Raw genomic sequence first — 25,013 nt, 5'->3', positions numbered from 1 at the left:
ACTGAAGAACTGATTAGTGTGTCGGTGTTTAGTTTTGCTGCCTAGCTGTGCTTGCAACCAGTATACGTCATCGAAAAAGAACATGGTGGCTTCCTTAGGTTAAAATGAGTATTACATTTAGGTTTTTTTTTAAGAACTGAAAATATTTGATGTGTTTCTAACGACAAATGCTAGTAGTGTAAGGCTATTACAACGCATTAAGCCATACATCTCTCTATACACCGGGTTCGCTTTAAAGGGACTCGGAACTCAAAATGTAGGACTTGGGACTTGACTTGAGACTTGTCTGTCTTGACTTGGGACTTGACTCGGGACTTGAGGGCAAAGACTTGAGACTTACTTGTGACTTGCAATACAATGACTTGGTCCCACCTCTGGCACCTACTGTATTAATTGCTCCTGTATGACATATCGCTTATTGCTCCCTAAACTCTTTGTAAGTCGCTTTGGATAAAAGCGTCTGCTAAATGACTAAATGTAAATGTAACATTAAAAAAAACTACTTAAAACCCATCTCTTCTGTGAACACTTGACAGACAAATGAACAAGTATTGGTCTGGCTTTTGTTGAAACTAGTAACTTTGTATTAGCACCTATTGTATTATATTATTGCTCCTGTATGACATATCGCTTTTTGCTCCCTCAACTCTCTGTAAGTTGCTTTGGATAAAAGAATTTGCTAGATGAGTTAATGTAAATGTAAAACATATTGAATTGAATCAAAAGAAAATGTAAGTGTTTGCTTTTCAGTAATGCATTTATTTTAGTACATTTATTTAAGTGGAAGAAAATGACATTAGGCAGACATTTGAATACAGAAACACAGGAAACGATGCTCATTCTTTCTGTTTTCAATAACATCAAGGAAATAAAGGCAAGAAGCCCAATTCTTAACATTATTAAATGCTCCCATACAACCCGTAGAGCAAGCTAAAATCCTTCCTTTATTGCCCCTCAAAAAGTTTCTCTGAGCGCTTTTAAAACTAGCCATCCTGATTTAGATATTTTATCATGGAAACACTCAGAATATACAGTGATCATCACCTAACCTTTGCTACAACTATAATCAATCAAGACTGAGGAGCATACTGAGCTTTACTAACAATTCTTAGCTGTCAATGTTTGGCGTCTCAGAGTTTTGGTGTATTGCGTCTTGTAGTGTATCCAGAATTGCCTGAAGCTCTTCTGTTGTCTCTTTTATTTTTGTCACAAATTTCATGGTCTCAGACTTCAGCTCTTCAGCTTGTTGAGTTTTTGAAGGCACCAGATTTGTCGTGTCACTGTACTTTGATGTCTGGTCAGTTGATCCTGATTCTCGCCGACTCTCTCTTGAAGCATAATCTTGGCGAAGGTTGTGGATTTCTCTGGAGTCGAGGAACACAAAGAAGATATCAACAGCCACAAAAAGTGCAGACAAAACTCCTGTAGCTACTTCAGCTGCACGAACGGCTTTCGCGACCTGAGCTGCCACCTTCCCAACATTTACAACTTCAATTAAACGGAAAATCTCCGGAATTCCTCCCAGTCCTCGTCCAAGTCGAACTCCAACATTTGCCCCAGGATGTGCATTGTAAAACGGGTAATTGCTTGTGGAAAACTGGTTTTCTAAAGTTTCCACAGCTATTTGGATGTTTTGGATGCAGCAAACTGTGGAGGCCATTTTTTCTTGGAACTCCTTTAAGAGCATTTTGATCTTTTGCTGGTTTGTGCTCTTGTTAACCATGTTTGTTATGTTGCTGGCACCAGCGGTTACTCCTCCAGCTACTGCTGTGCCAATTCCCACTCCTGTTACTATCAGAGACGCTCCGAGAGTGAATGGAGAGAGAATGAGACCCACTACAGATGTGATTCCTCCAGCCAATCCCACTACACCTCCTGTGAGACTGCCCACGGTTGTGTTGAAATGGACTCTTTCCAAATCATTAGCCAGGGCTCTCAGGTCCTCTAGTGTTCTATAAAGAGTCCTAATAGTTTGCATGTTCTGGGAAAAGACAAAAGTATGAAACAATATTATAAAGTGTTACCCAAAATTCTTCTTTTTCATTTTGTTTAGAACCAGTGCCAATATGCACTTTTTATTGCAAATTGTATGAAAAGTTAAATATTTTAATAAGGTAGCTCACCTTTTCGCGAAGATAATTAATGATAAAAGGTCTAGTCAAGATCTCGCTGACTGACGGACGAGATGCTGGATCGGCCTGAAGTGTGTCATTTACCAGCTGACGGAGATCCTCAGAGAAGGTCAGAGGAAGGGCTTCGTAGGAGGATGTGAGTACCTTTTGAACAGTCTCAACTGAGAGTATTGCAGGAAACTGGGAAAAAATGTTGTAAATCCTTAATTTAACAGCATGCTCAAACAAAAACCTTTATTCCCACTGAGACAAAACAATCAAGCAAAAAACATCTTCGAATCAATACAAAAAGAAAGAGAGCAGCTAGGATATTTAGCAAAATATTTTTTTTGTCCCATGAAAATGTCCACCTGTATATTCAAAACAGCAGCTTTTTGTATGCAGTTTGGTGGTTCATACACATGCACACACAGTTTCAGGTCACTGAAACTGAACATTTTTTAAAACTTTTAAAAGGATTTGTTTAGCCTACCAGAACCAGTAGTCAGCTTTTTTTAAGGCTTCTGATTGGTCAACATGGCTTTACAGTTAGAGGCACCCATTATAGAGTCATGGCGTCACCTGTTGGTTTGGCACGCTCTTGACAGTGCTTTATAGCGTGTTTTGCGTTTTCATGTGGACAAAGATTTTATTGAAAGGGAAGAAAAACGTCTTGGTTACGTATGTAACCTCAGTTCCCTGATGGAGGGAACGAGACGTTGTGTCGAACCAACAGAATGGGGTTTGATCTTGAGAACCTATCTTCTCCGATTGTACTTTTTAAAGGCCGTTGAAGTTGGCGAATGGCGTGGCATGCCAGTCTCCGTCCCGTGCATATGGGTATAAAAAGGAAGATGGCGTGCCCATTCATTCACCTTTTGGGCTGAGGAACCTGAGAGGCATTCCCGGTCGCTGCAGCGGCCGGCGAAGCGTTGTGGCAAGAAGGACACAACGTCTCATTCCCTCCATCAGGGAACGTCTTGGTTACGGATGTAACCTCAGTTCCCTTTCTGTCGGTCTCTCGACATTGTGTCGAGCCGACAGAGGGGTTCGCTCTTGAGAACCTATCGCTTCCGACTATTTTAGAAAAGGCCAATGAAATTGGCGAATGAAATTTGCATGCCGGACTCCGCCCCCGGATATCCGGGTATAGAAGGGAGACGGCGTGCTGCATTCATTAACCTTTGGTCTAAGGAGCCTGAGAGCATCCCTCGACCGCTGCGGCGGGTGGCCAGCGTTGTGGCAAGAAGGACACAATGTCTCGTTCCCTCCATCAGGGAACTGAGGTTACATCCGTAACCAAGACGTTCCCTTTCTGTCGGTCTCTCGACGTTGTGTCGAGCGAAATTGTAACCGTCCAGTGGAGAGGTAGGGGGTCCCAGAGCTTTTGAAGAAAAGGTGGGAAGCCCCTGCCACCGGCCGTCACGGGCAGAGGCCTTGATTCTCTAACAGCGAGAAGCCGCCCGGCACCGTAAGGGCCACTGGGTAAGCATTATTCCCCACTGGGGGAAAAACGCTACAGAGACCACTACCTACCATGGGGAGGAATTAGTGGCGACACCAACATGGTCTCGCCATCAGGGGAGAACTCATGGGATAATATGCGGACTGAAGGAGTTAACCGCGAGGTGGAAGTCCACCTAGGGAGGTCATGGGTTGCCGAGGTGGGAACCACTCATGAGGATACATCAGATGGAACCACCCCAGTGGGGGGGGGGGGTTACCACGTCTGGAGCACTAGGTCCGGTTAGAGCTACGTGGTAGATAACTCAACTGTTACCCGGCCTAAGGGGGCAGGGCTGCTCTGCCCAGCCCCACCCCCAGGAAGGTGCTTAGTGATGGATGGAATGCCTATTCTTCACCCAGTGGGGGGAAGAAGGGAGGCGGAATTAGCGCACTGACCCACCTAGAGGGAAGGTGCTTTTGCAGGCGTACGCCCTACTGGTCACGTCTCTTACCTGTTGCCCTGCAAGACACGGGCTGACACCGGTTCCACGCGGAGGTTGTAGAACCTTGCGAATGTGTTGGGCGTAGCTCAACCCGCAGCTCTGCAGATGTCTGCCAGAGAGGCGCCCTGAGCCAGTGCCCATGAGGAGGCTACACCCCGAGTGGAGTGTGCCCTCACTCCTAACGGGCGGGGCGATCTTGAGATTGGTATGCCATAGCGACGACATCCATGATCCAGTGCGCCAGTCTCTGTTTGGAGACAGCCCTCCCCTTCTGCTGACCTCCAAAACAGACAAAGAGCTTCTGAAGCTCTGGGTGCGGTCCAAGTAGAGGCGCAATGCGCATACTGGACACAACACGGATGGGGTTGGGTCTTCCTCCCCAGTGAGGAGCGCCTGCAAGTTCACCACCTGTTCCCAAAGGGAGTGGTGGGAACCTTGGGCACGTAGCCAGGCGTGGTCTCAGGATCATGTGAGAGTCTTCAGGCCCGAATTCTAGGCAATCCGTGGACACAGAGAGTGCTTGTTGGTCCCCTACCATCTTGATGGAGGCGAGCGCCACCAGGAGGGCCGTCTTCATTGTAAGATGAGGAAGAGCAGCCTCTCCCAGGGGCTCGAAGGGGGCCTATAGGGCGCAACTAGTAACACTTGATGCTCCTGTTCCCTGACTTTGCAAAAGACCTGTGCAATGAGGCTCACTGGGGGGAAGGCATACTTCCGCTTGTCCCGCGGCCAGCTGTGCGCTAGGGCATCCATGCTGAGGGGTCCCTCGGTCAGGGAGTACCAAAGCGGACAATGGGTGGAGTCCGGGGAGGCAAACAGGTCCGCCTGCGCCTGGCCGAACTGCTCCCATATGAGCCGGACTGCGCAGGGATGGAGTCTCCACTCTCCGTGAGGCGTCGACTGACGAGAGAGCGCTTTGGCTGTCTGGTTCAGGTCGCCTGGGATGTGTGTGGCTCGCAGGGAGCTGATCACCTGCTGACTCCAGAGGAGGAGCCGTCGACCGAGTCGTGTTAACTGCCATGAGCGAATGCCACCTTGACGATTGATACATGCCACGGCAGTTGTGCTGTCCGACCGGACCAGCACGTGCTTGCCCTGCACGAGAGGCTGCAGCCTCTTCAGTGCAAGTAGCACAGCCAACAACTCTAGGCAGTTGATATGCCAACGCAGGCGGGGGCCCGTCCACCGCCCCGACACTGCGTGCCCGTTGCACACGGCACCCCAACCCTGCAGGTAGGCATCCGTCGTCACCACAACGTGCCTTGAGACCTTCCCTAGGGGGACCCCAGTCCACCAAAAAGGTCATTGAAGACCAGGGGGTTAGGGTGAGTTGGCAGAGAGGCGTGATGACCATACGCCTGCTGCCGGTGTGCCACGCTCTCCAGGGAACCAGACTCTGTAGCCAGTGTTGGAGCGGTCACATGTGCATCAACCCGAGGGGGACCACCCCCACCGAGGATGCCATGTGCCCAGGAGCCTCTGAAATTGTTTCAGGGGTACCGCTGATCAGGCAGTTCAACACTGACTGAGCGCGTACTGTAGTCAGTCGCGCTGCCATGGAGACAGAGTTGAGTTCCATACCGAGAAAGAGGATGCTCTGCACAGGGGAGAGCTTGCTCTATTCTCGGTTGACCTGTGGTCCCAATCGATCTAGGTGCCAGAGCACTAGGTCCCTGTTTGCACACAACAGATCTCGCGAGTGTGCCAAGATGAGCCAGTCGTCGGAATAGTTTTGTACCCGCACACCTCTCTCCCCGAGGCTGTATCCAGCCGCGAGCACTGGGAGAGGTGCAGCCCAACGCTCACGGGGGCCCAGGAAAACATGGCTGACATTTCGACGTCCGCTTCTTCCTGGGCTCGACCCCCCGAGGGAGGGAGCTCCGAGGAATCATCGGAGTCAGATGCCAGTAAGTCACCCTCCGATGCTGCAAGGGACATCTCATCATCACGCACCATTTCCGAATACGTGGTTGAGGAACAAGACGGTGGGACCGTCTCCTGGGGAACAGTCAGACGAGCGAGACGAGGTGCGAACGGTTCGTGAGCCAGTGGCTGACGGATTAACGCTCACAGTAATCCTCATATCACCCTCGCTGCTTGCCGTAGCAGAACGGGGAGCAGACGAGGTGGTGGCTGAGTCCCGTGGGAACACAGCCGCCCGTGAAGGCAACGTCTGAATCGTCAACCGCCCGCAGTGCGGGCAGGACATATCCACAACATCTGCCCCAGCGTGCTGTTAGCAGACATCGTGTCCGTCCCCCTCCTCGACAAGTGTGTTGCACCCACGAGAACAGCGGGACATGCCACGCTGGAGAAATTTGCTCTTTTAGAGAAAAAAACTCGAACACTTCTGGCACTGCCGAGACGCCCAGGGGAAGTCACCGCAGGAAGGGACAGTCCGCTGCACCACGTCGTAAGATTCCAGCAGTAATTCGGCGTAGAGTTTGAAGTCTCGAAGTCGATACAATGTGAAGGCTCCGAAGAACAAAAAGGTGAATGAATGCAGCACGCCGTCTCCCTTTTATACCCGGATATCCGGGTGCGGAGTCCGGCATGCAAATTTCATTCACCAATTTCATTGGCCTTTTCTAAAATAGTCGGAAGCAATAGGTTCTCAAGAGCGAACCCCATCTGTCGGCTCGACACAATGTCGAGAGACCGACAGAAAGGGAACTGAGGTTACATACGTAACATCAATGCGTGGTTCATGACAAGAGGCTCCTACTAACAGCCATACAGGCTGTGGTCTTTGCTACTCGAGGGGCGAGATAGCCGCCGTAAGGGACACTGGGAAGTGCTACCCCCTTGCCTGAGGGGAGAACGCTACGGAGACAACATCTGCCGTAGGGAGAATAAACATGGAATACCTACATGGTCTCACCAGTGGGGAGAACTCATAGTAGTAGTAGTGCGGGGTCCCAACAGGGGCGCACAGAAGCGGTGGAGTCCACCGAGGGGAGGTCACAGGTTCACCGATATTGGAACCAAGAGTGAGGAACATCAGACGGGACTACCCAAGGAGGGGAGTCACTACGTGTGGAGCACTAGCTCAAGTATAAGGGTTCGCCTTGTGATGGAAACTCACTTATACTGGGCCTGGAATACGAGCCGCTCCGCCCGGCTCGAAGTGCTTAGTGATGGATAGAATGCCTATACTTTGTCCAGTGGAGGAAGTAGGGAGGCTCGAACAGCGCACTGACTCACCTTTTGAAGGGGAGAAGGCGCTTCGCAGGCATACGCCCAGCCGGTCGTCTGTCTTACCTGGTGTGTATCTTGGGATCAGTGCACCAAGGTGATGGCGTTCACGATCCAGTGCCAATCTTTTTGAAGACAGCCCTACCCTTCTGCTGTCCTCCAAAACAGACAAAGAGCTGCTCAGAGCTTCTGAAGCCCTGTGTGCGGTCCAAATAGAAGGCGCGTACTGGACACAACACGGAAGGGATTGGGTCTTCCTCCCCAGAGGGGAGCGCCTGCAAGTTCACCACCTGGTCCCTGAAGGGAGTGGTGGGAACTTTGGGCATGTAGCCAGGCCAGGGTCTCAGCACCACGTGGGAGTCACCCGGCCCGAACTCAAGGCACTTGTTGGACACAGAGAATGCATGCAGATCCCCTACCCTCTTGATAGAAGCGAGCGCCACTAGGAGAACCGTCTTCATCATGAGATGAGGTAGAGTGGCTTCTCCTAGGGGCTCAAATAGGGCCATACCGAGGCCCACAAGGACCACATCAAGGTCCCAAGAGGGTACGGAGCGCAGTCGGGGAGGATTCATCCTCGTGCCCCTAAGGAATCTGATGACCAGGTCGTGCTGACCGAGAGACTTACCTGCCACAAGGTCGTGATGTGCAGCAATGGCAGCGACATAGACCTTGAGGGTGGAGGGAGAGAGGTTGCTCTCTAACCTTTCTTGAAGGAAGGACAGCACGACACTGATCGCACAGCTCTGTGGGTCTTCCCTGCGGGAAGAACACCAAGACGAGAAGAGGCACCACTTGTAGGCATACAGTGGCTGGGGCTCACGACTGCGGGAGGCAGGTCACTCAGGATCTCCTCATCCCGTCCAGAAGCCAGACGTGGAGGTCCCAGAGGTCTGATCTCGGGTGCCAGACCATGCCCTACCCCTGAGAAAGAAGGTCCTTCATCAGGAGAATCAGCAAGGGTGGAGTTGTCGTCAGAAGCATCAGCTCTGAGAACCAAGCCTGGTTGGGCCGGTGGGGCGCAACCAACAGAAATTGATGCTCCTCTTCCCTGACCTTGCACAGGACCTTCCGCTTGTCCCGCAACCAGCTGTGCGCAAAGACATCTGTGCCGAGAGGGGCCTCGGTCAAGGAGTACCAAAGCGGGCAATGGGAGGTGTCCAGGGAGGCAAACAGGTCAACCTGCGCCTGCCTGAACTGCTCCCAAATGAGCTGGACGGCGCTGAGTTGGAGTCGCCATTCTCCACGGAGGTGAACAGAATGCCCCGAAACTGGGGAGGGCGCCTGGCGAACTGAAGCGCGTAGCCAAGACGGATCGTCCTCACTAGCCACTGCGACGGGTTGGGCAGCTGTAACCAGACCCCCAGATACCGTGACAGAGGAACTAGTGGGAGTCTGCAACATCGTCCCCGTGGGGGGAGGTTCTGTGGCTGGCAGCACGGCTGTGCGACCAGATGGATTCGTCACGGTGTGACCTTTCTCACCTCAGAGTGTGACCCTCCTCCATTTTTGCCAGAAAAGCACCAATTTCCTCATATCCAGCTCCCCCACCCATATTCGCAGCTGCATACGACAGATATTTGCATGCTCAAACTCCAACTTGACCGCGCTATAACTCGTCAACACAACATAAATTTGGTCATCACATTATGTTGACAATACGTAACAGTCACATATTTTGGCTAGCTGGGTTAGCATTTGCACGTCTCTCACTCGTGTGTTCTCCCTCTCTCCTGAGGACTGTTTTGTGCTCACGCAGGAACCTTAATAAAGTGCAATAAAGTAAATTAAGTGCATTCTCATGTATTTCTGAACTTGGAATCATGTTTGAAGCTGTTACATCCCAATTTGCCTACTTATACTTTGTCCTTACAGTACGTACTGTTATTGTTAAGGAAAAGTATACACATTTTTGTGCACAACAAAACATTACGCACTCACTGGGACTAACACAAAACAGAATAGTTAGCTGTTGCATAGACAACACTGTGATTGTTAACAATCACAATCCTCAAATCTTCTTTGTATTTAACTATGTATTTATTCAGTATTTCTTATGTAATGTTTACTGTACACTTACATTTATTAATTCAGTGAAGCATCTCCTATTTAATGTTATTAATGCACTAAACCCCGCCTACTGGCAGTGAGTTGTGGGTAATATCAACTATTTGAGTGTCCATGGATCTGCACTTTTAATTTTCACAGAAAACAGTAGACCATCCGGGTACTTTTACGAATGCACATGTCAGCATACTACGATTTGGGAGGTACTACTATTATACCTATATAATAGGTACTATTATTTAGGACAGATAGTATGCAAACTGGGACGCAGCATGCGTCTTGTCAAAGCGGTGTTTTAAAAAGATAAATCGTAATCAAATCGTTTTGTGAGACAATGAGACTTAAATCTATGTACGCACTTGATATTGAACATGCAGTGTTCCAACAGTGATAAAATGGGACAACATTGATGTTGAATAGTGCAAGTCATTTCTGTATTGCTTTGCTTGGAAAATAAATTGGTTGATGGTTGGTTGATTGTTTTGTCTCAGTGGGAATTTAATTCATGATTTTTTTGCATGAGCCAATTATACAGTATATTGTTTTAAATGGTGACTAATGAATCAATGTGATTTTTCCTCAATTGTTCATTGGTATTTGTACTGTATATATTAGAACATCACTGTTTTAACCTATTGATTCTGTTTCAATCTGATGAAAAGAAAATCTCACCACACACTTCAGCATGCACAGCTCATAGATAACACATCCCAACATCCATATTTCACTGTGAAAGTTATTATTGCCAAGGTTAAGTAGTCAGTCTGATAAACAGTATATGCACAGTGTGTATGTATTTCATGTATAACATAAGTATATGCAGTTTGATGATGTTTATTTACGTTTTCTCTTCATAAGGTTTGCCATTCAAAATCTCAGGTGCAACATATGAAGGTTTATTTTCTGCTGTTTTCTCTTCACTGGACCTAATAGATACCGGAAAAATAATACAGAAAACAAATCAGAAAGCGCACACAACTATGCTGTATTTCTTGTTTTACATTATGTGTTGAGGAGCTGCTGCCACGTGACGTCACGTTTTGAGTCAAAGAAGCAAACAATACCGTTGATGAATCACTTCAAACTCGCCTAGACAGATGGTTCCAAATGAAGTGAAGAATATGCCCTGTCATGAGAAAACCAAGGCTGGAAATGAGTAAAAACATTTTCTACAAATGCTCTTACAAGACAATTTATTCTTATGCATTTTTCTATTAGCAGTAAAACGTCTTGGTTACGGATGTAACCTCAGTTCCCTGATGGAGGGAACGAGACGTTGTGTCGAGCGACAGATGGGGTTCGTCCCTGAGAACCAATCGCTTCCGACATCTTAGAAAAGGCCAATGAAATTGGCAAATGAAATTTGCATGCCGGACTCCGCCCCCGGATATCTGGGTGTAAAAGGGAGACGGCGTGCCTCATTCATTCACCTTTGTTCTGAGGAGCCTGAGACCTCTCACGACTGCTGCAGTGGGCAGCACGTGTTGTGGCAAGAAGGACACAACGTCTCGTTCCCTCCATCAGGGAACTGAGGTTACATCTGTAACCAAGACGTTCCCTTTCTGTTGGTCTCTCGACATTGTGTCGAGCCGACAGATGGGGTTCCTATGGAAAACGCCACAACACTGTGCCCTGTCACAATCTCTAGCAAAGCGACGGTGACTGGCCTGGGCGTGTCAGCCGTGAGCACTACCGCGAAATTGTAACCTACCCAGTGGGTAGGTAGGGGGTCCCAGAGCTTTCTTGAAAGGTGGGAAGGCCCCTGCCTTCGGCCTCACAGGCGGCGGCCTTGTTTCTCTAACAGCGAGAAGCCGCCCGGTACCGTAAGGCCACTGGGTAAGCGCTACTTCCTCAAGTGGGGGATGCGCTACAGAGACCACTTCCTACCGCAGGGAGGAGTTTAGTGGAGATACCAACATGGTCTCACCGTTAGGGGAGAAGTCATGGGAGAAAGTGCGGACTGAAGGAGTTAACCGCAAGGTGGAGGTCCACCTAGGGAAGGTCATGGGTTACCAAGGTGGGAACCAATCATGTGGATACATCAGACGGAACCGCCCTGCTGGGGGGTTACAACATCCGGTAGCACTAGGTCCGGTTAGAACTATGTTGTGGATAACTCAGTTGGTACCCGGCCTAAGGGGCAGGGCTGCTCTGCCCAGCCCGCCCGCACGGTCCAAGCAGAGGCGCAATGCGCGTACTGGACACAACACGGATGGGGTTGGGTCTTCCTCCCCGGTGGGGAGCGCCTGTAAGCTCACCACCTGGTCTAGGGGGAGTGGTGGGAACTTTGGGCACGTAGTCGGGCCGGGGTCTCAGGATAGCGTGAGAATCACCGGGCCCGAGTTCTAGGCAATCGGTGGACACAGAGAATGCTTGTAGGTCCGCTACCCTCTTGAGCGCCATCCGGAGAGCCGTCCTAATCGTGAGGTGAGAAAGAGCGGCATCTCCGAGGGGCTCCAGGACCGCATCAAGGTCGTAAGAGGGTATGGAGAGCGGGTGAGGTGGTAGCCTTCCCACGCCCCTTGGGAACCAAATGATCAGGTTGTGCTGTCCTAGAGACTACCAGCAACTGGGTCGGCAATAGCGGCTGCATACACGTTCAGTGTGGAAGGGGAGAGATTACTCTCGAGTCTCTGGAAGGAAAGCACGTTCCCGATCGAGCAACTCCGCGGGTCTTCTCTTCGAGAAGAGCACCAGGATGAGAAGAGGCACCACTTACAGGCATATAGTCGCCTAGTGGCCAGGGCCCTAGCCTGAGTGGTGGTCTTAACCGCCGCAGGCCACTCAAGATCTCCTCGTCCCATCCAGGGGCCAGACATAGAGGTTACAGAGGTCTGGCCAGGGAAGCCATAACGTGCCCTTTCCCTGGGAAAGCAGGTCCTTTGTCAGGGGAATCGACGAGGGGGGAGCTGTCGTCAAGAGCATTAGCTCCGAGAACCAAGTCCGGTTGGGCCAGTATGGCGCAACTAATACACTTGATGCTCCTCTTCCCTGACCTTGCACAGGGTCTGTGCAATGAGGCTCACTGGGGGGAAGGCGTGCTTCCGCTTGTCCCATGGCCAGCTGTGCGCTAGAGCATCCGTGCCGAGGGGGGCCTCGGGTGGGAGTACCCTAGCGGGCAATGGGTGGTGTCCAGGGAGGTGAAGGGGTCTACCTGAGCCCGCCCGAACTGTACCCTATGAGCTGGACTGCGCGTGGGTGGAGTCGCCACTCTCCGTGAGGCGTCAACTGAGAGCGCATCGGCTGTCTGGTTCAGGTCGCCTGGGATATGTGTGGCTCGCAGGGATCTGCTCACCCACGGACCCCACAGGAGGAGGCGTCGGGCGAGTCGTGTTAGCTGCCGTGAGTGAATGCCACCCTGGCGGTTTATATACGCTACGGCAGTTGTGCTGTCCGACCGGACCACCATGTGCTTATCCTGCACGAGAGGTTGTAGCCCCTTCAGTGCGGGTAGCACATCCAACAACTCTAGTCAGTTGATATGCCTGCGCAGTCGGGGGCCCGTCCATCGCCCCGACACTGCGTGCCCATTGCACACGGAACCCCAACCCTGCAGGGAGGCGTCTGTCGTCACCACGACGCGCCTCGTGACCTGCCCGAGAGGGACCCCTTTCCGTTGAAAGGTCATTGAAGACCAAGGGGTTAGGGTGCATCGGCAGAGAGGCGTAATCACCATCCGCCTGCTGCCGGTGTGCCACTCTCTCCAAGGAACTCGACTCTGTAGCCAGTGTTGGAGCGGTCTCATGTGCATCAACCCGAGGGGTATCACTACAGTCGAGGATGCCATGTGCCCAGGAGCCTCTTGTTTCAGGGGGCCCGCTGACTGCTTGAAATATTCCAGGCAGTTCAACACTGACTGAGCACGCTCTGTAGTCAGTCGCACTGTAATGGAGACAGAGTTGAGTTCCATACCAAGAAAGAGGTTGCTCTGCACAGGGAGAGCTTGCTCTTTACTCGGTTGACCTGTGGTCCCAATCGATCTAGGTGCCGAAGCACTAGGTCCCTGTGTGTACATAACAGATCTCACGAGTGTGTCAAATGAGCCAGTCGTCGAGATAGTTTACTACCCGCACACCTCTCTCCCTGAAGGGTGTGAGGGCGGCTTCCACGTTCTTCGTGAAGACTCGTGGGGACAGGGACAGACCGAAAGGGAGGACTCTGCACTAATATGCCCGACCCTCAAAAGCGAACCGTAGGAACGGGCGATGATGAGGGAGAATCGAGACATGAAAGTAAGCGTCCTTCAGGTCGATTGCCATGAACCAATCTTGACATCTGATAGATGCCAGGATGCGCTTCTGCGTGAACATCCTGAACGGCAGCTTGAGTAGGTGCCTGTTCAGGGTACGCAGATCTAGCAACCCCCTTTTTGGGGACGATGAAGTACGGGCTGTAAACCCCGTTGAACATCTCGGCTAGAGGGACGAGCACAATCGCTTCCTCTCCAGAGGGGTGGCGACCTCGTCCCGAAGCAAGAGAGCATCCTTGCCTCTGACTGAGGTTTGAGAGGATGCCCCGAAACTTGGGCGGGCGTCTGGGGAGTTGGATCGAGTAGCCGAGACGGATCGTATCCCGTAGTCACCGTGACGGTTTGGGAAGCCTTGTCAGGCTCCCAGGGTCCGATACAGGGAGGCTAGGGGTATGTTCTGCTTCATCGACCTCCCGAGGGGTGGTTCGATGGCCTGCAGTGCGGATCCCTCGCCGTGGGGGGGCCCCCGGAGAGGAGATTTGCTCTGCTGTTTTACCTGCCTTGCGATGATGTAGCACAACGCACCATCGATTGAGAGTGCTTAGGCTGATGATTATCCTCGACATTGGGTCTCGCCTCACCGTTGAGTTGCCGAACACCGCCGTGTAGAGGGTGAGAGCGGCTGTGATAATACCTAGACGATGATGTGGCACAACGCACCATCGATTGAGAGTGCTTAGGCTGCTGATTATACTCGACATTGGGTCTCGCCGTGACGCAACGTCGAGTTGCCGAACACCGTCGTGTAGAGGGTGAGAGCGGCTGTGATAAACGCCCAGAGAGAGAGAAAAACTCTTAGAAGTGGGCTGTTGGGACGGGGCAGGAACCGTCCTGGATCAACCAACCAGCGATGGAAAGGCTGGGGTCGGGCCCGAAGGTATTCTCGATCTCCCTGGGGTCTTCCCATGAGGGCCGCTTTGGCTTCCGCCACGGCTGCTGATGGGGTGGTGGTCTCCTCTTCGATGTCTTCTTCCGGGGGGCTGCCTGTGTGGGGGGCACCGAAACCGGAAGGCGTCGAAGAGGACCAGGGCTGCTGGGAAGCAGACTGTGCACGGGATCTCGATGGCCAGAGGGCGGCCGAATCGCGGCGAGGGAGGATATGCTTGATATCCTCTGTCTGCTTCTTTACTGACGAGAACTGCGGCTCGACAGTATCACCAAACAGCCCCCCCTTGCGAGATGGGTGCGTCGAGAAAGCGGACTTTCTCGGTATTACCCAGCTGTGCAAGGTTCAGCCAGAAGTGTCTCTCCTGGACCACAAGTGTTGACATCGCCCGACCCAGGGCCCGCGCGGTCACTTTGGTCGCCCGTAGAGCGAGGTCGGTGACGGCGCAGAGTTCCTGCATAAGCGCTGGGTCGGTCTTACCCTCGTGGAGCTCTCTCAAGGCCTTGGCCTGATGGACCTGCAGGATGGCCATAGCGTGGAGAGAGGGGACAGCTTGGCCCGCAGCAGAGTAAGCTCTTGACATCTTGGATGCCGAAAAAACCTACATGCTTTGGACGGGAGTCTAGGTCGAGCCCCAGGGGGACATCGACGTATCCTCTAGCTGCCCCACCATCGAGGGAAGAAAGGGCGATGGAACTAGTTGACGTGCACGCGCCGAAGGGGGCGCTCCAGGTCGTACTAAGTTCCTCATGCACTTCCGGGGAAACACGGCACTGGGGGCGAGTACGGCTTGGAGCCGCTCTCAAACCCGAGGTACCATGTATCCAGCCGTGAGCTTTGGGAGAGGCAGTGCGGTGCACTGCAACCCAATGCCGGCGGCCCGGGAAAGCATGGCTGACATTTCGACGTCCGCTTCTTCCTGGGCTCGACCGCCCGAGGGAGGGAGCTTCAAGGAATCGTCGGAGTCTGATGCCAGTAATTCACCCTCCGATGTTGCAACGGACATCTCATCATCACGCACCGTTTCCGAATACGTGGTTGAGGAACGAGACAGTGGGACCGTCTCATGGGGAACAGTCCGCGAGCCAGTGGCTGACGGATTAGCGCACACAGTAATCCTCATATCACCCTCGCTGCTCGCCGTAGCAGACGGCAGGGCCATAGTCCGGCCGTCACGGAAGGGGAAGCAGACGAGGTGGTGGCTGAGTCCCGTGGGAACACAGCAACGTCTGAATCATCAATCGCCCGCAGTGCGGGCAGGACGTATCCACAAGGGCTGCCCCAGCGTACTGGAAGCAGACCTCGTGTCCGTCCCCCTCCTCGATGAGTGTGTTGCACCCACGAGAACAGCGGGGCATGCCACGCTGGAGAAATTTGCTCTTTTAGATAAAAAACTCGAACACTTCTGGAACCACCGAGACGCCCAGGGGAAGTCGCCACAGGAAGGGACAGTCCGCTGCAACACGTCGTAGAACCGGCAATCTTGTAGTTGCTATCTTGTAGCGAAGTCTGTTGATCATGAGCGAAGGCTCCGAAGAACAAAAAGGTGAATGAATGAGGCACGCCGCCTCCCTTTTATACCCGGATATCCGGGGGCGGAGTCCGGCATGCAAATTTCATTCGCCAGTTTCATTGGCCTTTTCTAATAAGTCGGAAGCGATTGGTTCTCAGGGACAAACCCCATCTGTCGGTTCGGCACAACGTCGAGAGACCGACAGAAAGGGAACTTGAAAGTGCAGCATTTACCTTTATACAACAATGACGTACAGTACTAAAATATATTATCTGGACAAAAGTATTAGGAAACACCCTCTACTAATGAACAGGTTGGACTATTTTATTAATTTCCATGAGTACAAATCTTAATGTTACAGCATATAATGATATTCTAGGGAATTGTGTGCTTCTGATTTAACAGCAACAGTTTGTGAAAGGGTATTTTCTATTCCATCATGACAATGTCTCTGTGCATGATGCAAGATCCAGAAAGAAATGATTGATTCAGTCAGTGTGGACTCATACAGTCAGTTCATACCAGAGGTGTTCAGCTGGGTTCAAGACTTGGCTTTATGCAGACCAGTCATTTATTTTTGAACCTTACCTTATACACAAAGACATGTTGGAACAGAAGAGAGTCCTGCCCAAACCATTGCTATGAAATTAGAACCACACAATTCTCTAGAATGTCATTACATGCTGTACCATGAAGATGCGTTTACAGTTTCCATTGGATTGTTTTATGTCGTGATGTTTCATGTCTTTTCTAATCACATAGTGTGTCAAAACAAAGCCAGACAAACTTTTTTTCTGAGCAAGTTAACTGAATTAAAGGCTCCAGCCAGGGTTCGAATTGAGGGGGGTCTGGGGCGGTCCCGGACCCCTCATAAGCCTTAAGGGACCTCTCATAAGGTCTAACATAGTGAACTTGGGGGGTCCCCTTGGTTTTTCATTAAAACTAGACAACTTAAAACACAAAATAATTTTTTGTCAAATTATCATGCTTAAACAAAACACTTTTGTCCATTATTTGTACAAATTTCATAAAACTAAAATGTAATTTTTATCTGAAAAATCCATGCATGCTCAAGCGCGCCACACAGTGTTCAATGAAGACATGTCACAGCAAGATGAGTGTGGATCCTCTCATATTGAAAGCGTTTACCTTAAAACTTTACAGTTAGCCTAGTATAATTTTGATGTGCAAGTATTTCTTTATGTACGATGTTATCTCACATTGTCAAAACAGATGCGACGCGGTACTGATCAGAGGTGGGTAGTAACGTGCTACATTTACTTCGTTACATTTACTTGAGTAACATTTTAGAAAATATGTACTTTTTAAGTCAAATTAAAAGTGTGTACTTTTACTCTTACTTGAGTAAATTTCTAATAGAAAATCTGTACTTTTACTTCGTTACATTTCGTGACCATCCTTCGTTCCTTCATTTTAAAATTTAAAACGCGTTGTTTATTTGTCGTCTCTTTTAACGGCCATTCCCCAGTGATCGATTCTTTTGAGTCGATTCTTTTGAAAGCATTAATTGAACAATGGGCAAAACCATTTGAATAGGCTAATGAATCAGTTCAAATGATTTGTTCAGTTCGCAGCACGATCTGAATCATCTGAAGCAGGATTACTCACTCCTCGTAGCGCGAAACGCAGAACACAAAGAGCGTTGGATGAAGTGGATATTAATCTATATCTATACAATCAGACAATTTAGTTCATGCTTTAGTTTGACATGGTCTATTATTTTAAATAAGTTGTGTAAACTACATTGACATCAGGACTAGATGAAATTTACAGAAATGCTTGTCTCTTCTGTGTTTGTCTATTCTTTAGTCTCTCTAGTATATTGCAAAGATATCTGCTTATGATAATACAAATATTAATTAAAATGTAATATTAAAATATTGGCGTTAATATTAATTTATGTAGTAGGCCTATATAATCAGATACAAAGTAACTAAGTAGCTAGCTACTTGAGTAGTTTTTTCATTGCATACTTTTTTACTTTTACTCAAGTAATTTTTAAAATAGTGACTTTTACTTTTACTTGAGATAACAATTTCTCTAGATACTTGTACTTTTACCTAGGCAAAGTATTATTAAAAAAATCTAGGCTACTATGCAAAATAAAAAAAATTAACAGCAAGAAACTGCAAAAAACAAAGAAATATGTATTTTAATCTCTACCTCACGTGGATCTCTTTTAATGGATTATCAACATGTTAAGGACATTTATGTGTGTAATGTGGTCAAATTACTACAATGATTCAAACTATCATGTGATTGATCCTTGAACTGGCAGCTCCGTCTGTTTTTTTCTTTTGAAGACTGGTTAGGGGACCCCCAAGAGCCTTGACAATTCGAACACTGGCTCCAGCACTCCTTGGACCCCATACAGATGATATACAGTATATTGATTTATTAAATTTAATGTGTACCTCAGGTTGCAGGTTTTTATGCAGGATCTGTTGATCATGCAGGTATTTTAGAGCCATGCAGATCTTCACAATCCAGTCCAGAATCTGTAAATCAGTCAATTGTAAATGCACGTATTTTAATTAGTTAAAAATGCAATATTTAATATTGACAGCAAGAGGTTAAAGAACCAATCAGTGAAATCTAGTGGCGAGGCTGCAAATTGCAACCAACGGCTCACTCCACCCCTCCCCCTCCCTTTCACTACGACGGCTGACAGAACATGGCGAATTCCATGTAAGGGGACCCGCAGTGTATGTAGATAAACTCAGTTCATTCTAAGGTAATAAAAACATAACGCTTCATTATTGTCAGGATTCGGGGTGAGACACGGACAGAGGACCCAAGCGCAGACCGGAGGTAAGGGGTTAAACAAGACTTTAATAATATAAATACAAAACAAAAACCCACGATGGGGAACATAACAAAACATGGAAACAGGAACAAGGACTAACTAGACTAAGATAATAACAACACTTGACATTAACCACAATAAACTAGACTGACTACAGCACAGAAACTCACCACAATGACACAAACACAATGAACCAGCACAGGACAGAATACACAAGGGCATTATAAGGGATCAAAATCAAGAGGGGACAGGTGCGGGACATGAACTAATAATTATCACTAACGAGGGAACAAGAGGGCAGGAACAATGACGAGACCGGAGAGTATGGAAGGCAATCAGCGCCAAATTGCCTCTCTCCACATGAAACAAGAGGTTCTGTCATGATTCTGCCACTAGATCAAGAAAAGCAAGATGGGGCAGAACCATGACAATTATGTAAGGTCTTTATACGCCCCTGAACACATTGTTATGTGTATTATATTGCATTTCTGTAAACGGATCCCCCAAATAAATACACACTGGACCTTTAAAATTATTTGTCTATATCAGGGGTATTCAATTAAAGTTCCAAGAGGTCCTGTCTTTATATTTTCTTCCAAACGGAGGTCCGGACATTATGTTTTTTGAAAATAAATAAATATTTAAACAACTTAGCCCAGTTGGATACACTGTATAAAAGATATGATCTTTTATCAGGCCATTTATTTTATATTTTGATATATGTATATATAAGGCTGTGTGGCTTTAGGGGAATGCCCTCTTAATAGAAGTCTAATAATTAATATTTGTAAATAAAAAAAACTACTGACAACATGCAAACAGCAAATGTAATGTAACAATTAAAATGCTATATAACAATTAAAATCATAAACAGAAAACAAAGTTACTTACTAAATTAGCCTTTCCATGTCATTTTCACCTTTTCACATTCATACCAGAACTACTTCTATCTTTAAATAATTTCCCAATTAAAACGTTCATTACAAAATCTGAACCTGCTTGTGAAAACCCAGCAAATGTCCTTCATAAAATTATCCTACAGAATATTCTGTGAAAATATAACAATATCTTCAATGCTGACTGAATATTACCAAAATCTTAGTGAAATTAATGCTTGAAATTAATTTTTGATGCTTGTTGTCTAATAATCTTTTATAATCTTTTTTTTTAATCAACCAGTCTTTAGCCTGGGTTTTCACAGGGTCACAAATGTTTACATGCTGATCAATAATGCTAATGCTAAATGTAGATAAAAACGTTATGGTTAATAAATTATCACAAATCTGGTTGAAAAGTTGGAGACATATAGGCCTAGCAAACAGTAAACAGACTGACGGATACAAATGCTTTAATATTTGCTGCATTTTGTTTACTGTTGTGTCCATTTACCTGCTCTGCGTGTCTGCACTAGTGTTGTTAAAATAAGCAGGTGTTTGCTGCTCTTCATGTGGCACATCTTTGGCAGGAGAGAAGCAGTGCGCGCGGAGCGGAAAGGGTTCAAATGAAGCGCGTTTGGTGCTAAATAAAGATATTAGAGTATAAAGCGGCAAGAGATCAATTGCATAAATGCTCCTGAGAGCGCATTTGATGTGATTCTCCGTTGTGAAGACGCACGGCTCAATTTAAACAACCAGTCAAAAGTTTTAAATGGTTTATAGGCTATGTCTCGCGGTCCGGATGGAACGAAGCTCCAACCTGCTCCAACAGACCTGTCCGGACCTGTCTGGAAACCTGAACTTGTTTTTCTGGTTCAGGGGCCTATTGCACCCTATTGACTTGTGATAAATATTTACCTGTTGCACCATCTAAACCATCATGGGCTAATTCTACCGCATTGAGAATTGAGATTACATTCACAACATTCTTTTATTTACTACATCCAAAGGCGAACACATGTAGAGGAAAAATTACTGCAGTAGGATTGGAAAAGAGAAACTACAAAAAAATGTAGGGAGAAAAGACATACAGTATTTAAGAAGATATCAGTTTATGAAGCAGTGCTATGTTTCTGTCTCTTTCATGTGTAACTGCGGTGTTAATTTGTTGATTAATTCTAATAATCCAGCGCTGCTGGAATGAAATGTTTCAATAAGTTAATGGTTTCCATATATAGCGAATATTTACAGGATTGTTGTGATGTCTCTCTGCTCTTTCACACCTGAGATCCAGCTGATTGTGTAGCCTGTATTAGACACGCCATTATCTCAAATTTTTATCGTTTTATTTTTTCTCCACAGAAACAAGTAAAGCATTTTCATTTTTGCCTACCTGTGACTAAGTGTAAGATTTAGTATCAAACGTTCTCTAAGCCTTTGTGTGCATCAGGTATAAGGTCTACACACAGTACTTAATGTAACGGTGTTGCCACGGACCACAATCGAGGAGAAATCCAACTCCGATTATTTTAAAACACTACCACAAACAAACCACAGGAGAGGTGCAGAAAACAGAACATCTGTATAACAGAGGCTGGACAAAACATTGGGGAACAGTGTGTATATATAGTGTCTGGGTAATGAGGGGATTACTGGCAGGTGCAGGGATTGCAGACGAGGGACCGGCGAGGGAGTGTGGAGGATGCTGGGAAACGTGCAATGGGAAACAGTGGCCGTTTCTCAATTCCAAGAACGCAATTTGTGATCTTGTGGAGACTGGTCTTGCAAGGCAGCCTCGGAAGAACGAACTGGGACGGATGCACCGCAGTGACTTCTGGGACTTCAAGTGGATTCTGTATGCGCGCAAGGCTGCATAAGATGCATCCTTAATATCAAGTACACATCTGGGTACTTTCATGCATTCTCTGTTCTTGTGTTCTTGAGTATTTGAACCAAACTTTGACGGATTTTGATGATGTAGAGCGAGAACACGAGGACACAAGACCTCTGAAGAACGCATATTGAGAAAAAGGCCCATGGGAGGCAGACAGGACCGTGACACTGAAGGCGCATTTTACTTCCAAACCTGTCTTACAAGCGGGTGTGACTGGTGCAACCGGCCCCTGATGTTTAAATCAGTGTTGAAGATAGACCATTCCTACCATTTGAATAAATCATGCTAATGCTGGGATGGACATTTGTGCTCCTGGAGACCCAACAGTTTTATGGCCACTAATCAAAGATCATGATTAGATTCTACGTGTGTGCTCGATTGGAAGTAAAATCTGTAAAAACCAGGAGCAGAATATCCAATGCCGGTGCTAATGGGTACAGTGTGTTTTACCATCAATCTACTGTCATACCTCATTCTCAGAAAAGAAAACTGTTCCCTCCTTTTTGTTTTTGATTTTCTGAGCGAGATCTCCGTCTTCACAGTGCTGCAGTACAAGATATGAACAGTCAGAATCTGAAAGCAGATTAATTGCAGTTTAAAAGGATTTAAGAACAAGTAATAATTCATTTAGAATTGAATCTATTTAAGTTTTCGGTTAACCTTTGATGATTTCCTTATGATGGATGATGTGTGGATGACTGAGCTGGAGAAGAACGTTCAATTCATCCTTAAAACAGACAGAAACACACACAAATCTCATTATAATCAATTATCTTTTCAAATCATTCAACTTTCAAATCTCATTATAATTAAACTGTCTGACTTACCTCATGGTTAGCGCTCAACTTTTTAATGATAAACTGGTCACCACCTTCATTTTTCACCAGGATCTTGTTCTCCTTTTCACTCACTAATGTGTAGCCATGGTCTTTTAGAGCAGACAGATTGGTGCCCATTGCTGTAAATTGTGCTGCAAAGGAAAATGTTTAAGAAGAGAATACATTAACATTGACGTAAACATTGTGACGTGTTTTTGTGGGCAGAGCTTAGGTGAAGGCAGAAATATTCCCCCTAATGATATTCAGCACATCTTGTTAGCTTGTGTTTTAACAATGACTAGGCAAAATCGGGTTTAAATTGAATATTTAAGGTCGATCACAGTCCGGGACTACAATTGTTGTTGAAAGCGTTAACTTTAACTGAAGGAACCAGATTTCTCAGTGAATGGACGAACTGACAGGATTAGCTCCAGTGACGTGGCCTGACATGTACACCTTTACCAGAGGAGTTTTGGGTCACTTCGCCCCTTCCCCCTCTCTTTGGAAGCGGTGGCTGACACAAGACTAAGATGTCGGCACATTTTCACTTCTTGTCTGAAGCAGATAACGTATTTACGAAACGAGTTTTGTAGAGCTGTTTGTCCGTTTAGAGCTACTGTAAACAACATGGTGAATTCCATGCAAGAGGACCTGCGATGTATGTCGATAGCTCATTCTAAGGTAAGAAAAACGTAATGTTTCAGTGTGTAAGGTCTTTATACACCTCTGAACACATAGTTATGTGTATTATATTGCATTTCAATTTCATTATCATTAAATCCTACAAAAAATAACACATTGCACCTTCAAGTCATATGAACTGTGCACTGCAAATACAAGCTGTCATATAACTTAACACAGTTATATACAAATAATAACTCTTTATTAGAACACAGCCTGTGTTAGGCTCACATATACACTCGGCTACCGGAACATACCCTCACATAACATCCGTATGTGACGTATCACCATGTTACACGCTAAGCAGTATGGGTAATGTAGTGAACTCCACATCCTCACACAAGCTTTTTTGATGATTGTTTCTGTCCAGTCCGCTCGTTTTATTGCATTTAACTACAGCTGTTGTCAATTTTTTTTGTCTGGCAATGGCAGCAGGTTTGTGTTAAAGTTTCAAATTAGAGTCTGTACTCTGTCAATTCAACAACACAACAACATAATATGTGTCTTGTCTGTGAAAACCAGGCTAAAGTCATTATCTAATTCTGACATCACGAGCATCAAAGTTGGATTTCAGCCATTCATTTCACTAAGATTGCATTATATTTGATATATACACTGTGGCCAATGGCCAACAACTTTCTTATGCTAAATTCTAACAAGACAGAAGTTTTAATTATGACACCAAATTTTTTTTACTTTTTAACGTTTTTTTTATGAAATCAGACTGATGTTCTTGAATCAAAAACACAATCCAGTTTGGAATAAATTCTTTCTGTATTGATTTTTCTTACCTGACAAAAACTGGGAGCGAAAACCTGTGTGCAATCTTTGGAAATTCAATAATGTTTCCTTCTTCGTTCAGGACTTCCACCGATGAAAAGATCTATATTTTGTTTCACTAATAGAACATGCACTACTCAAGTTTCACTTTGACAAATATTTGGGAGGGGCAAATAAAGTGTAGAACAATAGTTCAAGTGTTGTATGACAGCAAGCCATTCATGAATAAATGAATCAATCAATAAGTGATTTAATGAGTAAATGAATAAATCAATGAATGTTTTTATAAGTTATTAACTAAATTCATTGTTTGTTTCAAGCAGATCAAAGAGATAAATCAGTCACATAATGAAAACACTGCTTCTGTCCGTCCAGCTGAATATCTCCATATGTAAATAATAAACAATACAGTAGTTTCATTTCCAACGATTCTCCCTCAGCAAACATCCATAAAGTAAACAATGTAATGAATGATACTTACACTTCAGCTCACTCTGTGAATTGAACACATTTGCTTTAAATCCACTTTGTTTCTGTTATGGAAAGTATTTTCAGATTTCTCCTTGTAATTCGACAGAGATTTTAAGATCTTCTTTTGTATATGTCATTCTGTTTGGAAATTGAGATGGAAGATAAGTCAAGTTCACAGCCCCTTCATGTGTTGTATATATTATCTGTGTAATCGCATGTTTTACTTTCACTTTCTCTTAAGATAAAGAGTCCTGTTAGGCAGCATAGAGGCTCTGTTGAGAGAGAAAAAGAGGGGTTAAACATCCTTTAAAATTTAACATATCTGAAATGAAGAAATTCAAATTGTGGTTCATGTGCCAACTAAATATTTGTTTGTGTTTTTAACTGCATAGGAATGAGCAGTTAACTAGTAACAGGTATTGACTTTCCTCCATACACTGTAAAAAATAATACCCTATATTTACTCAATAAAATTGTGGCAACAGATTACAAGCAATGTTATTAATTAAATTCAACAACACTCACAAATTGAGTTAGAATTTATCAAATGAGCTCATTACAAATCAACCATTCAAAATGAGTAACTGCAAATATCACTCAAAATAATTAATTAAAATTTAAACAAAAATATTGGTTTCCTTGGACAAAAAAGCACAATGATAATGAATACTACTAAATGGAATTGTTTTCATTTAAC

The 25,013-nt window shown here is 46.4% G+C and overlaps 1 protein-coding gene across 4 annotated transcripts; it reads right to left on the bottom strand.

Moving 5' to 3' along the window:
* Positions 1 to 744: 744 nt before the first annotated feature.
* LOC130545692 (calcium/calmodulin-dependent protein kinase type 1D-like) lies at positions 745 to 24,603 on the bottom strand. Of its 4 annotated transcripts, XM_057320366.1 has the most exons (12): positions 24,541 to 24,603; positions 24,327 to 24,454; positions 23,857 to 23,963; positions 22,394 to 22,536; positions 22,227 to 22,293; positions 22,036 to 22,139; positions 18,406 to 18,489; positions 10,387 to 10,448; positions 10,165 to 10,248; positions 9,995 to 10,049; positions 2,124 to 2,312; positions 745 to 1,981 (listed from the first exon to the last, which is right to left on the bottom strand). In XM_057320366.1, the coding sequence occupies exons 4-12, from the start codon at positions 22,520 to 22,522 to the stop codon at positions 1,109 to 1,111; spliced, it is 1,647 nt and encodes a 548-aa protein (XP_057176349.1). In that variant the 5' UTR covers positions 22,523 to 22,536; positions 23,857 to 23,963; positions 24,327 to 24,454; positions 24,541 to 24,603; the 3' UTR covers positions 745 to 1,108. The 4 variants fall into 4 exon arrangements, with proteins under 4 accessions (XP_057176349.1, XP_057176350.1, XP_057176352.1 ...); XM_057320367.1 differs by lacking the exon at positions 23,857 to 23,963; XM_057320369.1 differs by lacking the exon at positions 24,541 to 24,603 and having other exon boundaries at positions 24,327 to 24,532.
* Between the last annotated feature and the right edge of the window lie 410 nt (positions 24,604 to 25,013).

Source organism: Triplophysa rosa, linkage group LG22 (assembly GCF_024868665.1).
Source record: "Triplophysa rosa linkage group LG22, Trosa_1v2, whole genome shotgun sequence".
Lineage (NCBI taxonomy): Eukaryota > Metazoa > Chordata > Actinopteri > Cypriniformes > Nemacheilidae > Triplophysa > Triplophysa rosa.
Note: the sequence above shows the minus strand (reverse complement) of the source record. Positions and strands in the feature narration are given on the sequence as shown.